This window comes from Ictidomys tridecemlineatus, chromosome 5 (genome assembly GCF_052094955.1).
Source record: "Ictidomys tridecemlineatus isolate mIctTri1 chromosome 5, mIctTri1.hap1, whole genome shotgun sequence".
Taxonomy (NCBI): Eukaryota; Metazoa; Chordata; class Mammalia; order Rodentia; family Sciuridae; genus Ictidomys; species Ictidomys tridecemlineatus.
This window is the reverse complement of record NC_135481.1, coordinates 183,697,020-183,722,918: the sequence shown is the minus strand read 5'-3', so window position 1 is coordinate 183,722,918 and position 25,899 is coordinate 183,697,020. Positions and strand designations below refer to the sequence as shown.

The following is a 25,899-nucleotide window of genomic DNA, read 5'->3' as shown; positions in this document are numbered from 1 at the left end:
GGTTGGCTCCTCTGGCACAGGTGGCCGAGTAAGCTCTCTTACCTTGCATGGCTCTTTAAACTCTGCATTCTAGCCTGAGGATGACCCATGTCCCCAGTTCAAATTCAGTGTTGTAAAACCCACCAAGGCCGCTGTGAACATCCTCCCTCACCATTGCTGGAAGGTGCTAAAGTAACACAGCTTCATGATGAGATAGAAGGAGGGAGACACCTGGGCTATGAGGGCCACTGCACTTTAATGTGGCTGGGAAAGGGAGCTGCCTTCTGAGGCACTGTTTCTTTATACTCCCCTGTATGACAAAAGACCAAAACTTCTGAAAAACAGAAGTCACCTTCCTTCAGTCCTGTGAGCACACGTGGACATGGTGACACTGAGAGCAGTGAGAGATAGAGGGCAGTAAAGAAAGGCCTGCAGTTCTCCAGGAGCACAGGAGTTCCGGGCACTAAGTCCTGAAAGAAAACATTTTTCTCTTTCTGTGGGATTTTTTCATAGCATCTGTTAAACAAATTCAGAGATAGAGTCGTCATAACTGCAGTGGTCTGTCTAATTACCTCTCCACAGCCAAACCATATGCTCCACGGAGCAGGCTCCCAGCTGCCCCACAGAGCTCCTGAGCACCTTCTCAGATGAAGGTGGTGTGGGGCTGCAGCTCAGGCTTTTCCCGCCACCATGCTGCCTCCTGCTCACTGCCACCATTAAGATGGTCTGTTCTCCTCTGTGATCCTATGTGGCATAATCCTCCTGATCAGGAAGGGTCCAGGTGTGTAATGCCAGATGACATTGTGAGTCCTTGTGAGCAGAAGTGCAGACTGCAGAGCTTCTTGCTTATTAATAAAGTCAAAGAATAAACTGCCAAAGAAAAGAAAAATAGATGGTCTTTCTTAAGGGAAATCAGAACATCACTAATCTGGGTGGCATTCCCTCCCAGAGTTCCTTCATTTCTCCAGCCCACATGTACACCTCATGTTGCCTCCAGTCATGCCTTCCAGAAGCTCAGGATCCAGAGGGAAATGGAGCACACACAAAATTTTTAAGTTAACATCCCAGGCAAGCACTGCTTCCTGTAGGCCGGGTACTGTGTTAAACACAGGTAGGAATCATTGTCCTTTTTTTTTTTTTTTTTTTTTTAGAACTGGCAGGTCTCCTGGCTCTAAACCCCGTCTTACATATTCTGCTTTGTTGCTTCAATATAAACCTTACTGTGTCATGAGGAAGGCAAATGTTGCATCTGGTAAAGGGGTCTCATCCATAAGGGTCTCCATGAGACCCAGGTTGTCTTCACTGCTGGTCTCCAGCTCCCAGCTCTCTGCCACCTTCTTACAGTGAGTGTTGGAGGTGTTGGCCGTGACAGGGACCTGTTTTTTCCCAAACTACCAAATGCCCTCAACCTCTGAGAGAGAACCCCTCTGGGCCTGTGGGCAGAAGCACTTCTTCTACTGGAAGCCTGTCATGGATATGGGGACAAGCTAGGCCACTGTACAGCATAGTCATCACCTCCAGCCACCTGTGTGCCATCAGTAGCCACCTGTGTGCCATCAGTAGCCACCTGCCTGCCATCATTAACTATCAGCATCTTATGTTTCTTCGTTCTTTTTCAGGGATTTCTTCCAGAAAACAAATTCAATCACACCTTGGCTGAGCCTGTTCTTCGGGATGCAGGCCCCCGCAGGAGGGGGAGACGGCCCCGGAGTGAACTCCTAAAAGCTCCCGCCATTGTGGCAGACTCTCCCTCCGGAATGGGGCCACTGTTCATGAACGGGTTGATTGCAGGGATGGACCTGGTAGGATTGCAGAACGTGAGGAATATGCCAGGTATCCCCCTCACTGGGCTGGTGGGCTTCCCAGCTGGCTTTGCCACCATGCCTACAGGCGAAGAGGTCAAGAGCACCCTGAGCATGCTGCCCATGATGCTGCCAGGAATGGCCGCAGTACCCCAGATGTTTGGTGTTGGAGGACTCCTCAACACACCCATGGCAACTACCTGCACGTCCCCTGCTCCAGCATCTCTCTCAAGCACAACGAAAAGTGGCCCATCAGCCACTGAAAAGACTGCAGAGGATAAGCCAAGCAGCCATGATGTAAAAACTGACATGGTAGCTGAAGACAAGCCTGGTCCTAGTCCATTTTCTGATCAGTCTGAACCCGCAATAACTGCTAGTAGTCCTGTGGCTTTTAACCCATTTCTCATCCCAGGAGTGTCTCCTGGACTTGTTTACCCATCTATGTTTCTCTCCCCAGGCATGGGCATGGCTTTACCGGCCATGCAGCAGGCCAGACACTCTGAAATAGTTGGTCTAGAGAGCCAGAAGAGAAAGAAGAAGAAAACAAAAGGGGACACCCCAAACCCCAACCCAGAGCCTGCTCCTGGGTGTGAAAGGGAGCCCAGCAGCGATCAGAACTACACCGAGTCCAGTACCCCTTTGCCCCCAGAGAGAGAACATGTGGCACAGGCTGGGGAAGGGGGACTCAAAGACTCCAGCAACGACACCAATTAGAACTTTTTCATTTAAGGAATTATTGTGACTTGTAAGTTTCTTATCCCATAAAGGTTTGTTACTTCCCTCACTTCACCTTCATAAGAACCTGTGTTTCCATAAGTAATATGACCTACCTAATTTCCTGTCTGAAAGCTATGGTAACAGATGTTAATAGTTGCAGGGTCTTGCCACTTCGTTAGATAAATGTTGTCTACCTAGTCTGGGAGGCACAGTTCTCATTCTGTTCTCCAGTTGTTCATTCCAGCAAGTGTAGTTAATACAGTACTTGGTGACACGCCCTACCCCCTTCTTGTCCAAGTTTCCCACTTATCTGAGGAAAAAAAATGGAAAAAGAAAGCTGTCTAGGGATTTACCATTGAAGTGCTGAAGAACAGAGACAAAGAGGAGCTCTCTTTTCCATGAGCTAGGTTGAATAGGAAGAACATAACAAGGAAACCAAAAAAGCACAGAAAAAGGAAGTGCTAGTGCGTACTTTTTAGTTAAAATATGTCCCTATTTTATCATGATTACTAAGTAGTGTACTCCGAAGTGTATGACTAATGGCTGAAATTGCACACATTGATTTCTTTATAAAAAACAGAAACCTTACTGGTAGTAATTCCCCATTCATTGTTTTTCAGACACCTGCAGCAAGAAGAAATACTGGCTGACTAGGCATTATTTTATGTAGACATACTGTCCCTCTCCCCAGTTAAAATATAATTCCAAGAACACTTCAGATAGCTCAAGTCATTGCCGCCAGCAGCAGGGCAGGGCTCACCCTCACAGGGCTGCTCACTGCTCTCCCTTCAGCCTCCGAGAACCTCTGTAGCCACTAATTTGCCTCTGTGTTTAAAGAATCCTAATGGAGTTTTGTTTCCTTCACCAAGAATAAGGCTTTTCAGAGCCTGCGAGAAGGTAGTTGCTCAACACTTGCTAGGGTCTGTCGTCAGGGTGGTTCAGGGTTGTCGGGACACGGGTACCACCCGTTACGCTACAACTGTGAAAAGATTTCTCCCCTCTCCATTATTTCTCTACTCTGTTATATCCTACAGTTGGGCCCAGATTCCAAATTATCAGTTAGTCAGGACCGTTGCACGTCAGCAGTGTTCTCTCCTTCCTCAGCTTCTCTGTGTTCAGGAACTGAACCTTTTAAGCACTTCCCTCTTTTGTTCACCTTCCCATCCTCCCACATCCCCCATGGGCTCCTCGGTGGCCAGCTCGGCCAGCCCATCTCGCAGCTCAGCACTCTGGGGCACAGGGCTCACAGGGTCATGGAAATAATACAAGTGTTACTAGTACCAGTTTCACTTTTTGTTGTCACAATTTACTGTGTTTTTTACTGTTTCTGTTACAGTTTTGCTAATTTATCAGAAGGTCCAAAAGTTTGACATAACTATTTCAGTTTGCATTATTTATTTATGATGCTTTTGTCATTGTCTTTTATACATTTGGGATTATAAATTATGTAAATGTTAAAATGAGCATCTCAAAGAAGTCTGTTAAATCGTGACTGAAAAAAATGAATCAGATGTATTTTCAAAAAGTGGAGTCCCAGTTTTATGAATCAGAGATATAAACTAGAAATACTATAACTGATCCTATAAGAAGAAAGAATCTGATAATTGAATAAATCCTATTTAATGGCATTCTTGTAGTGTAGATGGTCTATAATGCTGGCAACAGATTTCTTAGAAATGCTGCTCTCTCTATTTAACTAACATTTTGTTCAGTTTTGCCTCCAGTGGAAGCAGAAAGGGTTTTTTCAGCTGTTAAATCCTAAAAATCAATATAATTTATTTATGTAAAAAAGAAATCACTCAATCAATATATTTTTGAACCTTTTAAGTACTAATTTTCTTTTTATCAAGTAGAAAAAAAATGTATTTGCCCTAAATCCTTAAAATACAAATGCTATAAAAATTCCTGTATCTTGAAAGCCTTACTGCAAATGAGTATTATAGACACCCAGCAGAGTCTGGTTTTCTTTGTTGTCCTCGTGTTGTTGTTATTTTGTATGAAAAAGCTGCTTTCCCCAGGTTCCACTTTAACGTCCAGTAGGTCCCAGGGTCCACTTGGATCTGAAGTAAGAACTCACCACAGCATGCGCTATCCCTTCTTGTAGCTTATCAAACCTGTATGTTAACTCTCGGGTGTTTAGGCTTCTGTTTGACTGCTGTTGTGACCCTGTTGGCAAAATGAAACTGACACTCTGTGGACTATTTGCTCTGTAAGGCATAAGTGCTTCTTATGATTACTTTGACGTTTCAAAGAGCAAAAGCCAAATTTAAACTCTCTTCAACAAACTTGAGCCTTTTCATCTAATTCCATGTCACTCGCAGCCATAACTTTCCTTGATCATTCTTAACCTCATGTCTTACACAATAAATTGTCTGTGGTCTTGATCCTGAATTTAAAAAAAAAAAAAAAAGTTTAAAAATCAAATTTGTATTTGAGAAATTCAGTGGCACTTGGGTGTCTCTTGCTGCCTGGGCATTTTATGGATGCATCCTATGCACATGAACAATCTTTCCTAGGTTCCTAATTCATGGCGACCCCGTTGAGGGCTTGCTGACTGTCCATTCATCGGGGCTGGCCTGACCCCTCTTTTGAACTACAAAGCACCAGGTTAGAACATGCCATGGAAGGTTAGACCCAGGTTAGACCCAGGCCTGGAAGCCCCCAGCTGATGCCCTGCCAATGGCACTTTCTTAAACCCCATAACTGCACACATGGGACTTCTGAGGGAACTGTACTTCCGTGGGTTGGAGCAAGTCCATAAGACACAGAAACTAAAGTTCTCAAGGTTTTTGAGAAATCTGTGGTCCTTAGCTTTGGGAAGCGTGGCTCCTCAGCCCCAGAAAGGCTGTGTGAGAAGAGCTGGAAAGCACTATAGCCTTGTGAAGACTGAGCAAGTTGCTTACCCAGCCTCGTCATGTTGGGTCCCTACCATCTACCAACAGATGAGTGCACAAGTGGCTGAAAGATGGGGCATTGTTAGAGTAAAGCCTTAGGGTCCTCTGCTATCACTTATTAAGTGAACATTATTACAGACAAACAGATCTCTGACTGAGACTTAGGGAGCCCTTCTAGATGAAGTAGTGAAGAATCTTGGTTTCATTCTTTATCTTAAACCTTGTCACAGTAGATAGATCCTGCCTCCTGTGTGAGCACAGAATAGCACCATTGGTTCAGTACACCGGTGGAGTGTTTTGTGTGTTTGCCATAAGTAACCTCATTCTGTCTTTATGGCATCATAAGAGCTGGGTAGAGAAAGACTGCATCTAATCTGCCAGCAAAAACCAACAGAGGCTGCCAAGGCTATCTCATCTGCCACTGAGCGGAACAGGAGCTAGACCCTATGGTTGCATAAGCTGGAGGGAGCAGCACCCCAGTTCTAGCTTTTATGATACCAATCAGGGACCTCTCTACCTCAGAGACCAGAGTTGAGTGAAGAAATTGCATTTAGAAAACTTGACACTTGGAAAAACAGATCACTTAAAAAGTGTCACACCCTCTGGAAAACTTTATGCTTGATTCAGTTACACACTAAAATGGTTTCTTGCAAGAATTATTATCCCTTTGCCTGGTCTGGAAACCACAGAAGAGTTACTTTTTAAGTTAGACTGGAACTCACCCGGCCAATGATAGGATTATAGTTCTTGCTCTGTATTCACTGCTCCTGTAGCCCCAGCTCCTGAGGTTCAGGAACTCAGTGGCCACATGTTCACAAGGTATCTGTAGGATGAGATGGGGAAATGAGGAAAGGATCAGTTGGGCAGTGGCTCCTACCAAGATATTCAGTACCGAAATAGAAACAGGATGGTTTAACAGGTTGGTGCTGCTTAAACAGCCTTGATGGCTTGAGTTCTTGTTCAACCCTCGCCCAAGCCCAGGAGCACAAAGAGAAGTTAGAATGAGAAGGAATGGGGAGCAGAGACACAGCTTCCCAGAAAAGGGAGTAAAAGTCCTACCTCCTTCCAAGTTTGCTTCCTAAATGAGGATAATAATAATTGGTACATAATGGGTTGGCAATGTTGATTGAAATGATCAATGTCAAGTACTTAACAACACTTATTGTTCTATTTCAAGTCTTTTATCTTTGCTGCTTTTGAATAGCCAATGAGGGAAGAGTACCAGCCCCACTGGATGGAAAGAGGGAAATCAAAGCTATCTGGAACTCAAACGAAAATCAGGTATTTTGTATTCTGTCAATGGTGACCACACACATAGACTAAGCACTTTTTGTGCATGGGTTTTGTTCAAAGGACTTTATGGCCCTCTTTCCCATCCTCCCAATGACTCTTTGAAATGTTACCGCCATATATATGAGAGAGCTATGGTTCAGGCTAAAGAACTTGCCCAGTCATCCAGTGGGACAGAGCTGGGCTTTGAGTACCCAGGACTTATTCTAGAGCCATTAACTGACCAACGGAAGCCTGGGTGGGAACAGGATGCTCTCCACACTGCAGCAGCAGAAAGTAGCTTTAACTTATGGGGGGCATGTTCCCACCCATGCTGCCAGCCTCCAGGGCAAGCGGGTGTCAACTAACTGAGGAAAAGTGCTTCCTGTTCATCCCTGCTGTGCTGCCCTTGTGAAGCCTCTTGGTTAGCCTAAGGACATCTTGGAAAGGGATGGTGCCATATCTCACCCCCCACACCCCAGCAGGATCCTGTCCCTCCCTGGGCAGCTGAGCCAGGTGCACACTAGAGCACTGTGTGGTCGGTGCCTACTCCGCAGGTCACTCCAGGCCTCCACAAGCATGAGCTCAACCCAATACATTCCCCAGATGAGGACTTAGCTCAGGTAGGTGGTCACCTGCCTTCAGTGGCACAACTAGAGAGTAGAAAGGCAAGAATCCAGAGACAGGTCTGATTCCAAAATGTAGTGTCCTTATTCTGACCTTGGCTTTGTTCACAAAGCCAGAGACGCCACACACTAGCTTCCTAGAGTACAGCTGGCAATCTGTGGCCCACAAATTAGGGGAAAAATCAAAAAATAAGACTATTGTATGAATAGGAAAATGATATCAAGTTAGATTTCAGTGACTATAAATCTTGCTTGGCACATAAGCCACACTCATTCCTTCATGGATCATCTGTGGCTTTTGTGCTACAAAAGCAGTTGTCACAGAGGCCCATGGCCTACAAAGCCTAAAATATTGACCACCTGGCCCCTCACAGGGAGTTTGCTAACCCCTGTCCCACAGCATCGATTTTATTCGTAGATTCATCAAAAAAATTAAATCATGTAGTTTTGTATTAACTCACACATAGTTTTGTAGAAACGTGAAGTTGTACAGGAGAAAGTAAGATTCACATCTGCTTTGAAGATAAAACAGACTTAAAAGCATTGCTGGACTGGGGCGGGTTCCTTGGAGGTCCACCCACAAACCCCCAGGGTACCCTTTCACTTTGGAAGAAGCGGTTCCCTGACCTGCCCTGTCCTCTCCACCTCAGTCTAGTTTGTGAGCCACAAGAAGCAGGCACAGGGCAGATACTGCCAAGAGAAAGGAAATCTTTATAAAAGGACCCAAGAACCACAGGAAGAGGAAAAGTCAGGGGGACACAGGGAAGAGACCAGCAGGCAAACCATCCATGGCTTGGGAAGGAGGCCCAGAGAGTCCTCAGTGGGTGGATGTGGGCTGGCGCACCTGCACAGTGGGCCACAGGGTGACCCAGCAGGAAGACAGGCCTGGTGGCGGAGCCTGATGTTGGCCATGTTGCCAGCTGGAGCTCAGACAGCAGGAAAGCCAGATGAGGGAACCAGGTCCAAGAAAGCAGTGGACTCAAGCCCACATCAGGTGCCCTGGCTCAGGCTGACTGGAAGCCACGTCCAAGGCAGCAGAGATCGGAGGAAGACCAGAGAGCACAAGTGACAGTCTGCAGAGGTAAGATGGGGCCATCACACCCCTCCCACAACCCATGGCCAAGGATGGCGAGCTCGGAGAGCAGTGAAGAGAGCAGCTCTTGGTATTTTTCACAGTGATGGACCAAAGGAGGAGCTGCAGCATTTTCCCTATAGGAGTGCACACACAGGCAGGTGAGAAACCGGGCTGTGACCATCTGGGAGACCTCCATGGCACAGGAGCCCTTTTCTCAAGATAGAGTTTGTAAATTCAAATGCCTCCTGGATGAGACAGGTGACATACTTAGGTGACATGGTCCAGATTTAAGGCAGTACAAGGTAGAAGGGACTAGAGACTCGATTCCCCTTGCCCTGACACAAGGAGAAGCTGGCACCAGTCCTGACCAGGGCTGCCTGTAAGCGTGTGGACTCTGTGTTGCCTGATGTTTCATTCAATAGAGGATGGAAATGCAGGGAGTTATGTGAAAAAAACTCACCTTTTAAATATGTGCAATAAATGCAATTTTTCTTTAAATCCCATTAGGCAGACAAATATCTGTCCCACAGTTTGGGTCCAGTGCACAGAACATATATGTACTACTTGAATAGTGGCAGAGCCACAGGCTCCTGATATAACTAGCAGGTGACATGAGAATACAGAAACAGGATGCATTTAGGAGGAGGTGGCTCTCAGGATCCAGCTGGATCTCAAACCACTAGGAAGGGTTCAGGAGTCCAAGCAGTGCAGCACAGAGGCCAGACTGAAGCATTTTGGGAACATCCCCTTGATCTAATCCATTTGAGGCCTCACAACTAAATGGTCGTGCTAGGGAGCATGGATGGGAAACCACCTTGTTAGGATGACAACTGGGCTCTCACCCTTCTCTGTCCCCAGCACATTTGGACTCCAGAATCTTCAGGGACTTCCAAAGACAGAGGGATCTCACTACAGTTCCTCTACAGGTCTGAGGACAGGAGAGAATAATAGGGCCCCGGGAGAGGTCCAGACTGTGCCCCAGCCCTACTGAGGTATTTAGCCCCTTTCCTGGCTCTGACCAAAAGAGGTCAGACCAAGACAATTCTAGCTGCCTAGACATAGATCCCACCTACCCCTCCACCATCCCCACCAACTCTGACTCAGACCTTTTTTGTTTGCAAATCCCAGACTTTCCAGGCCACAAAGCTAAGGGCTAAGTCCAGGGAAGAGCCTTCAGCAGGAGGGGAGGAGAAGAGGAAGTGGTTGGTAGGGCTCAATGGGAACTGGACCAAAAGAACCAGGCTCTTTGAAAGAACCCTATTTCCAGCATCCAGGAACCTCCTGTACTGAGTCCAGGCTGCAGACTTCTGAGCTCCTCTTTGCGGGGTACCCCATGAGCCTCTCTTCCCTCATGGCTGCAGTGCCTCCTCCAAGTGCAGCCCACATGCCTCTCATGGCCAGGCCAGTGAGAAGCACTGTCATTCAGGAGTAGTTCTTATCCCACTGGACAGTCTGCCTCTTAATGCCCTAGGGTATCCCCAAAGACCCTTGTGCCAACAGACAAGGGAGCCCCAGATAGCAGTGGAGGTAGCATGGGGAAAACCCTTCCCCTGTGCCTCAGAAGGTCTGCAAGGAATGAGCCTGAGGCCCCGGCATCCAAGTCAGGCGAGTGCTGAGAAAAACCAACTCTGTGCTCAAATACAGACTTTCCAATTTGGAATTGGAAGACCTTGGTCTCCCTGGTAAAGGGAAGGAGCAGCCAGGCCACAGAGCCTGCTACTGTAAGGCCATGGGAGACTAGCTTCTGCTTGCAGGTGGGCAGACCCAGGGTTTCTCTGAAAGCTCAGTAGGCCAGGGGCTATAGGATGTCTGGATAGAGACTGACTCCTGCATGGTCTGGGTCATCTCTCTGGGCCTCCCTTTCCCTGTCTGCTCAGTGGACATTGAGCTGCCTGAGCCCCAGGGTCCCTCCCAACTCTGCTGTCAGGGCATGAAACCCTGAGTTGTTGTGTCCCCTCACTAGGAATGGGAAGTCCTAAGACTAAGCTCAGGCTCAGACTACCGGGCCCTTTCTATGGCTGAGGCTTGGCAATGTTCCTGTTCAATCTAACTTGAAACGGGGGTCCTGAACCCCCCAGGCAGGGTCCCCACCTTCTTGTTAGACTGTTCCCCGTGAGCTTTTATAAAGAGTTTGACTGGAATCCAGGGAACTTTTGGAAAGTGCATGGGCCAAACCAAGCTGTACAAACCTTGTCTTCCTCCCAGAACTGAAAGAATCCAGGTTGTTCCCAAATGCAGAAGTGGGAACAAGAGATGAAAGAAGGAAGGGAGCTATTTTAGGAGAGCTTATATACCACAGAGCTCCCAGCAGCAGCCCAGGGTGGGGTGAGGTGGGGGGGTACAGGCAGAGGCAGCAGAGTTGGGGCACTGGTACCAGGTGTCTCCTATAAACATATGAAACATTCACACACACCCAGGAACATATGACTACACAGTTAGCAAAGCATGCAACTGTGCACAAACAAATGCTGATTTGTACAGAAAGATACACAGGTCCCTATACCTCAGCATGCAACTACAGAGACATGCACAAACATGCCCACACACACAGATACAGATGCACATGCATAGACACCTTTGATGAATACAAAGATGCACACTGCAGATTGAATAATGCCAAGCCAGCCAGGTATGGTGGTGCACACCTCTAATCCCAACAGCTTGGGAGGCTGAGGCAAGGGGATCACCAGTTCAAAGGCAGCCTCAGCAACTTAGTGAGACTCTGTCTCTAAAAAAAATGCATTAAAACGACTGGGGATGTGGCACCGTGTTGAACCCTTCCCGTGGGTTCAATTCCAAGCACCAAAAGAAAAAGAAAAAAAAAATACCAAGCCAAACCTGGAGACTGGGAGAGGACTTGAATCCCCTGTTGACCTTGCATTCTTGCGCACGTGCATGCGCGTGCACACACTCACACACAACACACACACACACACACACACACACACACACACACACACACTCTGCAGGAAGGGAACTGCTTCCTTCATGGGAGCTTTTGGATCCAGGGCTACATGCAATCAAGACCTTGTGCCGGGAAATAAAGCGCCTTTGTCTGCTGGGACCAGCACCGTGGGAGCAGCTGCAGCCTCCTCCAGGATTAGTGCCAGGCCAGTTCCTTGCCCCAGGGAGGAAGGTCAGGTCAGGCCTCGGATGGGGGCAGGGGGTGGGCAGGGAGCTGGCAGTTCTGACAGGCCCTGACACCAATCCCAGGACACAGTATCTGGCTGGTGGCACAAAGTCTAGAAAGCCAGTTGTCCCCAGCCTTGGTTGCTCTAACCTCTGCCCTGGTCTGGCCACGGTCCCAGAACAACAGTGGTTCTGACCCGGAGCCCTCGTTCTACACTGACCTGACAGGCCTGCCCTGGCCTGGTCACCATACTGCCATGAGCCTGGCTTCACTTTTTTTAGCAGAGTGAAAAAAAGGTCAGTGTCTGGAATTTAGAAAGACATGATATTGAGTCCTGGTTTTGTCACTCTCTAGCTGGGTGAGAACACGCCTAACCCTTCTGAGCCCTAAGTTTGAGCTTCTGCTACTTTGCCTGATACATGGTCAGTGCTCAAAATATGGAGACAAGTCCTCTTTATTCACCCAAGATTCCTCGCTGGCCTTCTCTCAGGCCTGGGAAGCTGGCCTGGCCTCTCAGCTCCAGTACATGTGGGGGCCCTGCAGTCTCTCCAGGCTACCATCTCTGGAGCTCTCCTCCTCCCTTGTGACCCTTCCCACCCCTGAGGCCTGCCATGGATCTGTAGGGTGCTCAGGTATCCTCGCACCCCCTCGTGTTCCCTGCCTCAGCCTAGTCTGACATCTGCTCCCTTGAAGCTGAGTATTCTGAAGGCTGAAACTCCGCTGAGAACAACCCCATTTTTCTAACTTGAGAAAAGTGCTACAGTTTGGAAGGAGTTTGTTCCCTCCAAAACCCACATTGAAATTTGCTTCCCAAGGTAACTATATTGAGAGGTGTTGGGGTCATGGGGGACCTGTCCTCATGAAGGGATTGACACTGTTCTCGGCCATAGAAGTGGGTTCATTCTTGGAAGAGCGGGCTGTCATAGAATAGAGCAACTGTTACGCTTTTTCTCTTTGACTCGTACTTTGTCCTCGGCTTTTCCACATGCTGTGATACAGTACAAAGCCCTCACCAGGTGCTGCTACCCAGTCTTGGACTTTCAGTCTCCAAAACTGTGAGATTAAAAAAATTTCTTTACTTTACAAGTTATCCAATCTCAGGTATTCTGTTAAAACAACAGAAAATGCACTAAGAAGAAAATGATTTAGCCTGGGGAGACCTTCCTGAGAGAACTTAAGTATCATCTCCAGACTCAGTTCTAGAACTCAGTCTACTCATTTATACAACATATGAATTTGAAGATTAAGCTTCAACATGCATGCTATTCTAGATGCTGAGATTCAGCAGTGAACAAATAGGCAAGATGTCTATCCTTATGGGATTACATTCTGGTCCCCCAACACCAGAGTGCATGAGACTTCAGCATCTGATCATGAGCTGTAATCACTTTGTAAGCACAAACCACACTTCTTTCTTTGTGCTGCCACCAAATTTTGGAATGTCACTATCATAGCTCTCTTTCCCATCAAGTATCTCCATGGTAGACTGTGGGTATCTGGAAGGCACCGACAAGCCTGGCCTAGAGCCTGTTGTGAATCTCTTATTGTCAGAGTTGGTGATGGCTTTCAGTAGTACAAGAGCATTCAGGTACTGATAACCCTTGATGTGGTTCTTTCTATGGATTTGATGGTAAGTTGGTCTCTTTTTTTAACTACTATGTAGTTCTGATAAATAAATTAATCATATTTAACTATGATTAATTGTCTTCTCTTTCTTTTTAACAAAATCATACTGCTTCAGAAAGTATTCCTGAAACTCAGCCAGCCACACATGAGGAGTGTCAGTCAATTGCTCTGCTCTGTCACCCTTGACACAATGAATTCGTTCACATAATAGCAATTCAACACTTGTCCCATGCCAGACTTGCAGTGGGGAAAACGGTTCATGAAAAACCTTATTTAGGGCAAAGCAGTGGCATCTAGGGAGGGTCTTTTTGATGCATGATAACATGGTAGAGGGCATCACAGGTGAGACAGAACAAGAGTGTGTCCGCCCAGTTCCTCTTTCTCTTCTTTTTGTTTTGTTTTGTTTTGTTTTGTACTGGGAATTGAACGCAGAGGGGCTTAACCACTGAGCCACATCCCCAGCCCCCCTTTTTTTTGTGTGTGTATTTTATTTAGAGACAGGATCTCACTCACTGAGTTGCTTTCTAAATTAATGAGGCTGGCTTAGAACTCACGATCCTCCTGCCTCAGCCTGCAGAGCTGCTGGGATTGCAAGCATGCACCACCACACTCAGCTCCTCTTCTTACAGAGCCACCAGTTTCTTCATGGGGGCCCCACTCTGATGACCTTATCTAGTCCTGATTAGCTCCCAAAGGCTCCGCCTCTAAATAGCATCAATATATGAATTTGAAGATTAAGCTTCAACATGCATTTCGGGGAGGACATTCAGTCCATGGCAGGGATCCAGGCAGATGAGCAGAGAATGACAATCCAGTGTGACAAGTGCCTGACAGAATGAGGGCTGATGCTGCAGGAATCCAAAGGGAGCTCGTGGGTGGGAGGCGGGTGGATCAAAGATGGTTTTGCAGTGCAGAGGATATTTGAGCCTTGAAGCCACCCATTGAGATTTTTTTTTTCAGGTAGAGATAAGAGAGAGAGGGTCAGGCAGAAGAACCAGCATTTACAAAAGTCATGGAAGTCGGGAAAGTCCTGAGGAGAAAGAAGGAATGGAGAAGCGTTAGATGTCCTGAGCAGAGCAAGAGCAGAACGTCTGGCTGAGCCCGGAAGTCAACTGGCACCAGGTAGGAAGTGACTGCCAAGGAGTCTGGGGAAGCCCTGCCACATGGAGGGCACCCAGCTCTGGCCCTGGTGCTGCCCTCTGATCTGTCTCCCTCCCTTCTGTGTGTCTCACCCTTCACTCTTCCTGGGAAACTGGCTTCATTGTAGCCAAACCTCCCTTAGGGGAAAAAAAATGAGGCAGGAATTCTTTTAAGAGTTCTTAATATACTAAAAGTCTTGATCCTCGGTGAAGTTTTGCCTTTCATTGTTTTTCAATTTGACTTTTTTTTTAATGGAAAGAAGCCTTATGGTGTTATGTGGTAAAATCTATCAATCTGTGCATATGTTCTCTGTCCTGAAATTGGGTAAGTATTTAGTTCTTTCAGGGTTTAATGTCTAACTTTTTTCCCCCTAACATTTAAACCTTTAAGCCATCTGTGGTTTATTTTGGTGTAAGGTAGGAATCTAACTTTATTTTTTTCCAAATTGTTAGCCAGTTATCCCGTCCCATTTTCTGAGTAATCCATCATTTCTACACTAGCTTGTTTATTTTTTTCCAATTTTCTATTCCTCCCTCTCCTTGGTTTTTAAAGGTATACTTGCTACCAAAAAACAAGAAGAATGAGGAGGAGAAGAAAAAGAAATGTAGAAATGTCATGAAACCTATGGCTTAGAAAGTGAAAGCCCTTCTCTCTCTCTCTCTCTCTCTCTCTCTCTCTCTCTCTCTCTCTCTGTGCTGGGATTGAACTCAGGGTCTCACACACACTGAGCAAGCCACTCTCTACCCCTGAGCTACATCCCCAGCCCCAAACCCTCCTTTTCCACCACCCCAAGATGACACCCACTGATAGTTGGTTATATTATATTTTTATTATTATGTTATAATACTCATTAGGTTTCTCTTTAACACAGAACTATACAAAAGAGAGGGTTCAAAAGGGATCAAAATCTCTAGATAACACGTATTGACTCAAAATACACTGACTTTTCAAAATAGCAACACATATATGTTTGTTGAAAACATCAAACAATCCGAAAGATGCAAAATCATCTTTTTCTCTCTTTCACTATTGTCCCATACCACATCCCTCTGTCCAAAGATAACCATGATTAAAAATTTCCTATTTGCCCCATGCACCATGGTCCATGCCTGTAATCTCAGCAACTCAGGAGGCTGAGGCAGGAGGATTGTAATTTCAAAACCAGCCTCAGCAACTTAGCAAGACCCTCAGCAACTTAGCAATTATCCCATCTCAAAATAAAAAATAAAAAAGGCTAGGGATGTAGCTCAGTGGCAAAGCACCCCTGGGTTCAATCCCCAATACCTACCCCCGACGTAAAAAAGTCCTATTTGTTTTAGTTAGAAGGGCACTTCTCTGCCATGACCCCCATTTTGGCCTGTAGACCAGCTAGCTATTTCTGGACCCTTGTCTTCTGTGCCACTTCTCTCTCTGCTGACCTGGTGCTAGAAACATCCTGTTTTGAGAATCTGAGTTTTACCATATGTTCTGACAGCTGGCAGGGCAAGTCCTGCCTTCTTGTTCTTCATCTGAGCAAGCACAAGGACTATGCCACAACTATTGTCCTCACCAACTTTAGATTGCTCAGTCCACTCGACTGACATTTTGTTGAATTGATTGTTTTTATAGATTCATTAGGAGAGGATCGTTTTCTTTATGTGTCACTGTCTCCTGTGACTGCATTCAGATTTTGTGACTTTTCTCATTTGGGATCTTGACCATCCCTCCTTGGGGTATCTTAGTCTTCATCCCTGTAATAATAATAGCACAGCCTCAGCCAACTCGGAGGAAAAGGATGGGAGACCTGGTCTCTAGGTTCCTGCACCCAAGGAGGAGCGGGTGTATGCTGCTCAGCAAACTCCAGTGAGCGAAACTAGACCGGCTGAGGGTCACCCAGAGGCCACCTTTGGCTCAGCAAATGGAAGAATGTTCTATCTGTTGGAGCTGCAGGGCCATGGAACAAGTTGCTGGGGAAGGCGGTGGCTGGTCCTTTTCCAGTGTTCCAGGGAAAATGTAGCTTGTGCTCCCCAAGAGCTTCCTGGATAGTGACAGGCACGGGGGCGGGATACTGGTGAGAGGGGTCCAGGTGCTGGTGAGAGGGGCCCCTGGTCTTTCCACTCTGCCCCAGGGGAAGAGCCCAGCACTCCTCAACCACACTCAGTTCTCTCTCTGCCATGATCCCTCTATTTCACACCTGAAGACAGCAAGTCTCAGCCAGCCCAGCCGGGTGACTTAACCAAGGTCACCCAGCCAGCCCTGGCACACCTGATTCCAGAGCAGACGCTCCCCAAGCTGGCCTTCTATGATTACTTCCCAGGAGCTTCTGCTCAGAGTCAGAGCAGACAGAGAGGAAGCTGGGACACCCCGCCTGCCCCTCAATCCAGACCGCTGGGCAGGTGAGTGGCCCAGCTGGCAGTGAGAGGGCACCTCTGACTCCCTCCCATTCCTGGCTCTGCACGTATGGCTGTATCTCTGCCCGGGGTGGCTCTCAGCTTGGCTCAGAGTGTCCTCAAGGGGCCAATGGACTTCTTGATTCCAGGCTGCACATCTGGAAGTTGACGCTATTAAAACAAACCCCATTATATAACAAACGGACATCTGGAACCCGTTAGCGCTGAGTTTTTAGAAAAAGAAATTGTTTTGGATGTGCTCTTTCCTAAGAATGTGGCAAAGCACCCTCCCTCTGGCTGTCCAGGAACCCAGGGACCAGTATCCTCTTTGGGGCTCATTTCTTGAGGTATCTCAGGCCAGCCCAGAGGTGGACTGGGGAGAGGCAGGGACATAGACCACCCCTCTCCCCTGCCCACAACAAGCAACTTCCCTGTCCCCTGCTGGCTACATCTCTGCAACCCATTTTTCCAATTTCATTTAAATATTTATTCACCAAACATGCCCATTGTGTGCTGCCAACTCCATATCATTCACACTCACACCCCCAATACCCCCATTGAACCTAAGTTCTCCATTACACTTAAGAAAAGAGAACATGCGCTGGGCATATTGGCATGGGTCAGTCATCCCAGCTAAACTGGAGGCTAAGGAGGGAGGCTCACTTGTGCCCACAAGTTTGAAACCAGCTGGGCAGGGAGACCCCCATCTCAAAGAAGAAAGGAAGGGAGGGACAAAAGACCATGGATTGCCCTGGATTCTAAACAGCAGTGTTTCTGGACTTCCGTTTCCTCAGACACCAGGCCTGAATAGCAGGCTGGTCTCCAGAATGCCCTAGCACTCTGAGGACTCTCCTGGAATAGCCTCCTCCCTACGCTTTCTCCCTGGACACAGGTGTACTGGGGCCAAACATTAGTGAGATCACTGAGGCACCAATGAATTGGGCACGCAGTGTTTTTTCTCTGAGTGGGCTTCAATGACAAGTGAAGAGGCCCATATGAGAAATGTCTGGCTAACACGCTCAAATGGAAATCTTATTTTTTTTTAAAAAGACCCCCCCCAAACAGTTTATAATGAAAATGTTCAAATAGAGAAAAGTTGAAGTGTACAATGAACACCCATTACGCCCAGCACCTGGATGGCACAGCTGTCCAGACGGTGCTGAATTCGCAATTTTGTCTATTCATCCCACCCGTCAACTCAAATGCAATTTGCAGACATCGGTAATGCTTTGCTGCTTAGCACTCTGCATGCATATCACTAACTAGGATTTAGGGCTTCTGGTTTTAAAATTGATAATAAAATGCACAAGTCTTAAGATTTCAGGGAGTTTGGCGAATGGAGATACCTGCACAACTTGAACCCCTATCATCACACACAATTTACCATCAGCCCCAGGAGTGTCCGGTGCCCTGTCCTAGCACATCCCCAGCTCCCACTCTTCCCACAGACAATGACTGTTCTGATTACTTTCACCATAGATGAAGGATTATGGGCTTTGAACTGAGCTCTCCCAAAATGAATATGTTGAAGTCCAGGACCTCAAAATGAGACAGGGTCTTTAAAAAGGTGCTTAGGTTAAAATGAGGTCATGAGAGTGGGCCTTAATCTAATATGACTGGTGTCCTCCTAGAAAGAGGAAATTGGGATATAGATATATTCAGAGAGAAGACACAGGGAGAAGACGGCCATTTACAAACCAAAGAGAGGCCTCAGAAGCTTCCAACCTTGCCGACATCTTGATGGGCCGCATCCAGCCTCCAGAACTGAGAAGACACCCAGTCTCTGACACTTGGTTTTAGTTGCCCTAGCAAACTAGTATACTAGGTTTGCCCTTTCTAGAATTTCATACAAATAAAATCAAATACTGTATGCTCTTTCATGTCTGGCTTTATTTTGCTGTTGGGATTCATCCATGTTGCCATGTGAGCCAGAACTTTGTTCCTTTTCATTGCTGAGTAGTATTCATTATATGACTATTCCATTATATGACTATTTTTAAGGTCAGGGCCGTTTATTTTCTAATAACTGAAGAATTTTGGTAAAAGTTCACTTGAATGTATGTCTTTATGTCAACCCAGCCATAGAGCGGATATTTTCTTCTGTAGAGAGCTTCAGAAATATACACAAATGTTTTTTCACCCTGATAAAGCACATCATGCCCCCTGGAATGAGAAGCTCTTAGAGAGGAGATTCAATTGGGAACACATTCTTTTTAACTCTTCAAGTGCAGGCAAATCCATGATGTCAGAAGGGCCTCAGAACATCATCTGCTCAGTTACAAATAGCAGTGATTATATTGGCTTCACAATCAGGCAGCTACAGATTTGAATCTTACTTTCTGTGTGACCTTAAGCAAGTCATTCTTAATGTGAGGCTCACTTCTCTGAGCCTCACATTCCTTCCCCGAGAAAGGAGGCTAATGATCCCTTCCTCTGTCGTGCTTGAAGTTTGAATGAACTAACCAGCTCAGGGCAGAAAATGCAAAACACCAGGAAGCATTCAATGTTGAGATCTGTCCCACTTAGCAAGCCTCCGGGCTAGAACCTCTCACTGCATAGGGCAGGAAAAGGATTTCAAGACTGCTAAGAGTAGAAAATGAGCTTTCCGCACTGTCACATGTAATAACTGAGACCACGAAGAAGGGTGGTAAAGCCTGTGTCACATCACCAAGCTGCCAAAATCAATTAAGCTGATACAACTGTACAGAAGTGGTATTTACAGAGTTTCATAAAACACACTTTCAGTTCCAGCGTGCCCAATGTCTGCACATGTTTGACGATTTCTGTGTATTATTTTGTTCCATCTGAATGGGGAAGTTCAGAGCTTTTCTTTTTGGGCACTTGGTATTAAACCCGTGGTGCTTTACCACTGAGATACATCCCTAGCCCTTTTAAATTTCGAAGACAGTGTCTTCTTAAATGGCAGAGGCTGTCCTTGAACTGGCAAACTTCCTGTCTCATCCTTCCAAGTCGCTGAGATTACAAGGAGCACCGGGGAGCCCGGCCAGAAATTTGTTTCACTTTATCACAACCATTGCTAGCAAAGTGTAAATACTATAAAGAATGGGCTCATAATCTATGAGCCCATTCTTTATAGTAGATATCAATCTAGTGCTTTTCTTTTGAAAAAGTAGGAAAAATGCGTAATGTGAATTTCCATCTTTTGTTTTATTTTAGAAATTCTTTTCTTCTGAAAGAAAAGTTTTTCAACTTTGAAGTCCTTAGGAATTGCTTTTTGGCATAATTTATCCACTCTGTCCCAAGTGGCCTTGAAAAGCTCATAATTTCTCTCCAATGATGATCTTTCTTGGCTTTCAAAGACAGAATGTCTATAGTTTCACTTTGAAGCTCATTAGGAAAAAATTCTTTTCTGGGACACTTATCATGGGTTTAAGAAATCTAAAACAAAAGATAAATTCAGATTTGGAAACAGTGACAGCAACTGGATACTCTGATCACCTGCAGGATATGAAGTCATTTGCTACAACTTCCTGTGGTCTGGTGGCATCTGAAGTTGTCCGTTCGCAGCTGAAAGTGCCCCGAGAGGCCCAATCCGATGTGCTGGAAAAGGTTCACCCTGCCTCCTCACACTTCATCTTCATCGGTTTCCAAAGGTTTGGAAAAGTCTTTTGGTAGGTACGGCATGTGCCAAGAATAGAACTGAGAGCATTTAAGGTTCTTTCCTTCCCTCCCCAAACCTCGTCATTACTAGGAGCTGGGTGCAGGAAATCCTCAAACTTCAATCCTCTCGGCGAGTTAGGTGCGCTGTCAGAGGCCTGGCAGAGGGGTTTGTTCAGATCAAATCAATCCCACTTTGCTGCTGGGCTGGAACCCAGGGCCTCGCACATGCTAAGCACTGACTCTACAGCTGAGCGGCATCCCCAGCAGATCGATTTTCAGAACCCTACGCTAGACGACTGATCCCATCAACATCCAAACCAAGAACCTCTCTTCGGTTAATCCTCTCCACAATGGCATCTGACAGTCTCACGGTCCTCCTTTCCCAAGGTGCTACTGCAAAGAGCTCTAGAATGGGCCAGCGGCCAGGCCCGGAGGGTTGGACAGCGACAGCGTGCTGAGCCGGCTGGCTCCTGACTGATCTCCCTCTGGGCCAGACCCAGACAGTAGGGACCAGCAGCAGAGGAAGTCCTGGGTGAGAATAAAATCTCCAGGGTTGCAGGAGAGAGCTTGGCGCAGGGATCCACCAGAGGAGAGGCAGAGCCAGCACCCTGGGTGGTCCTAAGAGGACCCGCAGCATCCACGCTCCCTACCCAGGCAGGGAGAGGGAGGAGGAGAGCGCCCCCTTGTGGAGCGCAGCGAGGCACTGCCGGTCGTCAGCTAGAGGTGGGCTGAAGACAGAGAAATCAGAGGGAATCCAGCAGCAGGGAGAGTCTGATGGGCTCAGAACTGCGGGAGACCAACCAACCCCAACCTGCACAACAGGAAAAGGAAAACAAACAGAAGAGCACTTTGAAAAATCAGATGCAAATAAATTTAAAATGAATTGGAGAAGGGATGAAAATCTGGGGAATCTAAGGGGAAGCGAGAGAGCAAAACGCAAAGCAAAAATGTAGGAGAAAGGGTATAGAGAAAAGCAAATGCTTGGTAGGAGAGGACTCTGAGAGATGTAATTTGTGGGTAATAAAAATAAGTATGCAAATCCTAGAAGGAAAAAAAGAACAAATGGAGGAGAAGCAATCATGTTTTAAAATGAGAAGGGAAAGTTTCCGTGGTTTGAAGAATGCCTTGGGTTTGCAGATTGGAAGGCTCATTGAGTTCCAGGCAGAAATGATGGAAAAAGACGCACAACTAGTCAGACCTGGGAAGATTCCGAAATTCCATGATTAAAGGGAAAACTCACACAAGCTTCCGCAAAGAAAGAACGAGTTTCATAGACCTAAGAATCAGACTAAATTGCACTTCTCGTTTGCAGTGCTAGAAACCAGTGTCAATCAGCCCACAGACAGAAAGCCATCCTGTGCTGGCCACGCTGCCATTCTCCTACCTAGAAAAGAAACATGCAAGATCTAGAGCATTTCTCCCCTCGAGGAAAATAAGGGACAAAAGAACCTAATCAGACAGTAACAAATCAGACTGGAGATGAGGGAGATGAAGAAACCAGTAAGCCACAGTGAGCTGTGAACCCACCAATCCCTGTGTGCTTAGCTCCAAATAGATAAAGAGGAGATGGTGCTATGGCTTGAGTGCCCCTCAAGAACTCAGATTGAAGCTGGCCCCATGGTGCAACCTGTAATCCCATCAGCTCGGGAGGCTGAGGCAGAAGGATCACAAGTTCAAAGCCAACCTCAACTATAGTGAGGCACTAAGCAGCTCAGTGAGCCCCTGTCTCTAAATAAAATACAAAATAGGGCTGGGGATGTGGCTCAGTGGTCGAGTGCCCCTGAGTTCAACCCCCGGTACAAAAAAAAAATCAGATTGAAATTTAATTGCCACTGTAACAATATTAAGAGGTAATTAGGTTGTGGGGGACCACCTTCATGAATGGATGAAGGCCATTATCACGGGAGTGGGGCGGGTTAATTATTTATAATCTCTCTGTCTGTCTCTCTCTCTCTCTCTCTCTCTCTCTCTCTCCTACCTTCTGCTATCTTATGATACAGCAAGAAGGTCCTCACCTGAGTGCAGCCCTTCTAATCTTGAACTTCCCAGCCTCCAGAACTGTGATCTAAATAGACTTCTATTATTTATAATTTACCCAGCCTGGAGTATTCTATTAGAGCAGCAGAAAATGGACTTAGATGGAATTTGTAATGTAAGCACTAAATAAGTACTTTCTTTCAAACAAAAGAGAGCTTCAGGACAAAGCCTTGCTAGCCTACATCTAAACGTGTTAGATGATCTTCCAAACTGCAGGAGCTGGGGAGGAGAGAGGGAGCCAGCAAAAGTGTTTCTAAATATGACTGGGAAGGAAAAATAGGGAAGGGAGCCCCTCCATGGGAGGAATTAATTGGTGCCTAGGTGCCAGGGAAGTTTCTTCATTATGAAAACCAGAAAAAGCAAGGTGAGCCCTGGAGGAAACAGCATGTAGTGCTTTCAAATAAGAGGCAAAAAGAGGATGCCCGTGGGGTGGGACATGTTTTGTCTATTGTTCCATCTCCTCCCCCCTTTTGTATTTTGAAAACCTTTCATTCTGAAAACCTCTAAACAGTACCACACAAGAGGGAATGGCATAATGACTCTCCATGGATCCAACACTAGGGTCCAAAGACTCATTGTGTGTGTGTGTGTGTGTGTGTGTGTGTGTGTGTGTGTATGTGTGTGTGTGTGTTGTTTTTTAACTGGGGACACATAGGTTGTCACAAAACCCTGTAACACTTCAGGTTTTATCTTTTTCTGTTTGTGTTTTGATTGGTTGGTTGGTTTTGTGGTTTGGTTTTGCAGTATTAGGGTTGATCCCGGGGCTCTGTACCACTAAGCTACATCTCCAACCCTTTTTATTTTTTTGAGACAGGGTCTCACTAAGTTGCTAAGGCTGGCCTCAAACTTGAACTTGTGATCCTCTTGCCTCAGCCTCCTGAGTTGCTGGGATTACAGGTTGTGCCACTGTACTTGGCTTTGATTTATTTTTTCCTAGCAATTTCATTTAGAATTTGCAAAAATCAGCATTGTCATTGATCAAAGCATTTCTTTTCCTTTAGTTTTTTTGTGTTGTTGTTTGTTTGCTTGTTTGTAGTGCTGGGGATCAAACCCAGCACTTTACCAACTGAGCTATTTCCCTAGCCTTTCCTTTAGTTTTTATTCCAATTTCCAACAACTCCAAATGTTTACCTTCATAAAAAATCGTATAAGCCATGCTCTTTGCTTGGTAGACATTATTTTAGCTTCCCTGTGGCTCTTTGATTGATTGACTGACTGATTTTTGCAATACTGGGAATCAAATGCTAGGGCTTCAGGCATGCTAGGCAAGCACTCTACCACTAAGCTACATCCCCAACAAACTGGATGAGTTTTTTTAATGGCAGACAACTGACAGAAGTCAGAGAATGCTAAATCCTGATTACAAAGACTCTTATAAATCCCATCATTGGCACAGAACTTTCTGTGTTTTTAATGATCCACCAGTGTTTATATTCACTCAGTAAGGGACACCTGGCTCGAAATGGCATCATTCACTCTCTGCCTTTATTTTGGTGCCAGGCATTGATGATTCTGGAAAACTATACCATCACTTGACTCCCCATGAGTTCTTGGGGGGAAATGACAACAGACTGTTCTTAACTAAGCACTATTTCTAATAAAGAAACCACAGCCAACCTTGGCCAAGACATCAAAAAGTGAAAAAGAATAGGAAATAACTTGTAAGCACAGAGATAAACCAGCCAGGCACATGGGCAAACGAACACCAGCCGTGGAGAGAGGGCACACAGAAATGCCAGCATCAGCCAAGTTGTTCCCAAACACTCAAATTTTCCTTTATTATTTTCTTCTCTCTCAGTGAAAATTTGTGACGTTTTTACATTGCCACTCTCTTGGTGTGGTTTTGTGATGCCAGATTCGTGGGACCCCAATAGACTTCCAGGAGCCAAATCTGATGCAGTCACACAAGAGTCTTTATTGCAAGCTCAAGCCTGGACTCACAACCGTTTCTGCCGCAGCAGTACCAAGGAGTGAGTCCCGGTCCTTTGTCCAGTGAGATTTTATAGGTTTTGGGGGGATACTCTATGTGTCACAACATCACACAGCAAATCATTTCATACCGCGGGAAAATCAAACAACTCTTAACATTGATTAGCACACCCACTGGCGGGAACAAGTTGGGTAGGGGTGATTGGTTAGTAACTTTGTTAGAACAAGTTAGTTAGGGGTTCCTTTGAACTGATTGGTTTAATCCATGAGGGGTGTAAGTGCTAAACTACATGGTTTCCTAACATGTTATCAATCACCAAGACTACGGGGGCGTCATCTGGCATCCCAGGTATTTTCCCTGTCTCGTGCTGATTGGTGATTGCTAGGGGGTTGCTATGGGTCCTCACCTAGCCCAAGTCAGGGACACCTGGCTCTGCAGATCTCTCCTGTTACTTACAGACAGACAACTCAGCAGGGTGGGTATGTGCCTAGGAGTGCTCTGTGGGTTTTTCCATGGACAAGGGTTACAACCCCTCCCTTTGGACCGGCCTTGAGGTAGAAGCTGGGTTTTCAAAAATGGAGTCACCTCAGTTTCTCAGTTTCTGTTGCTGTAACAGAACACCTGAGATTAGATCACTTGTAAAAGAAAGAGGTTTATTGTGGCTCACAATTATGGATGTCCAAGAACGTGGTGCTGGCATCTGCTAGGCTTCTAATGAGGGCCACATGCTTCATGCATGGTGGAAAAAGGGAAGGGCAAGCAGGCATGTGTGGAAGAGAGGAGGGGACAAAGGAGCACTTTTTAACAACCCACTGTCTCCTGAGGTCTAATTCATTTCCAAGAGAGTTAATCCAGTCTTGAAAGAAGGTGTTGATCCTTCTTAAAGGGCCCCACTCCAGGGACTGGGGATGTAGATCAATGCTTGCCTAGTGCGAGAGAGAGAGAGAGAGAGAGAGAGAGAGAGAGAGAGAGAGAGAGAGAGAGAGAGAGAGAGAGAGAGAGAGAGGGGGGGAGGGAGGGAGGGAGGGGGGAGGGAGGAGAGAGGAGAGAGAGAGAGAGAGAGAGAGAGAGAGAGAGAGAGAGAGAGAGAGAGAGAGAGAGAGAGAGAGAGGGGGAGGGAGGGAGGGAGGGAGGGAGGGGGGAGGGAGGAGAGGAGGAGAGAGAGAGAGAGAGAGAGAGAGAGAGAGAGAGAGAGAGAGACCTCCAACACCATTCTATTGGCAACCACATGTGAACATGAGAGTTTGGGTGAGGACAACATCCAAACCTTAGCAGCCACAAGGCAAATTGGGTTTCATAATTCACATACCTGGTTTCAGGCAATTTTTGAAGCCCTGCCATGATCTGCCGAGTCTAGATTTATTTTCCTGTGGGAACCTGGTCAGGAGAGCAGCCTCAGTCCCGCCAGCTTCTCCCCTCCCTCCCCAGATCTGCCCCCACAGCCCTGGAGCAGGGAGCAAGCCCTTCTCAGTCCCCATCCTCAAGCTGCAGAGGGCAGTGGGCAGTCACTGGTCCTGGCAGCCTTACAGCCACCGCAGAGGCGGCAGGATAGCTCTTCCTCCAAGTGCCACTTCTCCTGGGCCTTATCTAAATGTCCCTCCATCCTGGGGCCCCAAACCTCTGGAGAAAACCTCACTTCCCACTGAGCACTACACAGCAGAGGCCATTTCCACTCCCGGCCTCC

At 46.6% G+C, this 25,899-nt stretch overlaps 2 protein-coding genes across 16 annotated transcripts in view; both read left to right on the top strand.

Annotated features, from left to right (window-relative positions):
• The window catches only part of Chd6 (chromodomain helicase DNA binding protein 6), a 239,790-nt gene extending 235,007 nt beyond the window's left edge, over positions 1-4,783 (top strand). For all 5 annotated transcript variants that reach the window (XM_078051794.1, XM_021729477.3, XM_013360568.4 and 2 more), the window contains one exon: positions 1,599-4,783. In XM_078051794.1, the coding sequence (XP_077907920.1) occupies positions 1,599-2,495 (897 nt within the window). In that variant the 3' untranslated portion in view covers positions 2,496-4,783. The remainder of the gene's footprint in view (positions 1-1,598) is intronic.
• A 3,317-nt stretch (positions 4,784-8,100) lies between these two features.
• Emilin3 (elastin microfibril interfacer 3) overlaps positions 8,101-25,899 on the top strand; it is a 33,405-nt gene continuing 15,606 nt past the window's right edge. For 2 of the 11 annotated variants that reach the window (XM_013360547.4, XM_078051807.1), the window contains exon 1: positions 13,840-14,240. Coding sequence is in view for 1 of the 11 variants with exons in the window: in XM_021729489.3 (XP_021585164.1) it covers positions 20,096-20,259 (164 nt within the window). In the remaining 10 variants the exon portion in view is untranslated. Of the gene's footprint in view, positions 8,369-11,574; positions 12,308-13,833; positions 14,241-20,092; positions 20,260-24,083; positions 24,256-25,899 lie in introns of those variants that run through there. The other 9 variants (XM_078051799.1, XM_078051798.1, XM_021729489.3 and 6 more) reach the window with 9 other exon arrangements.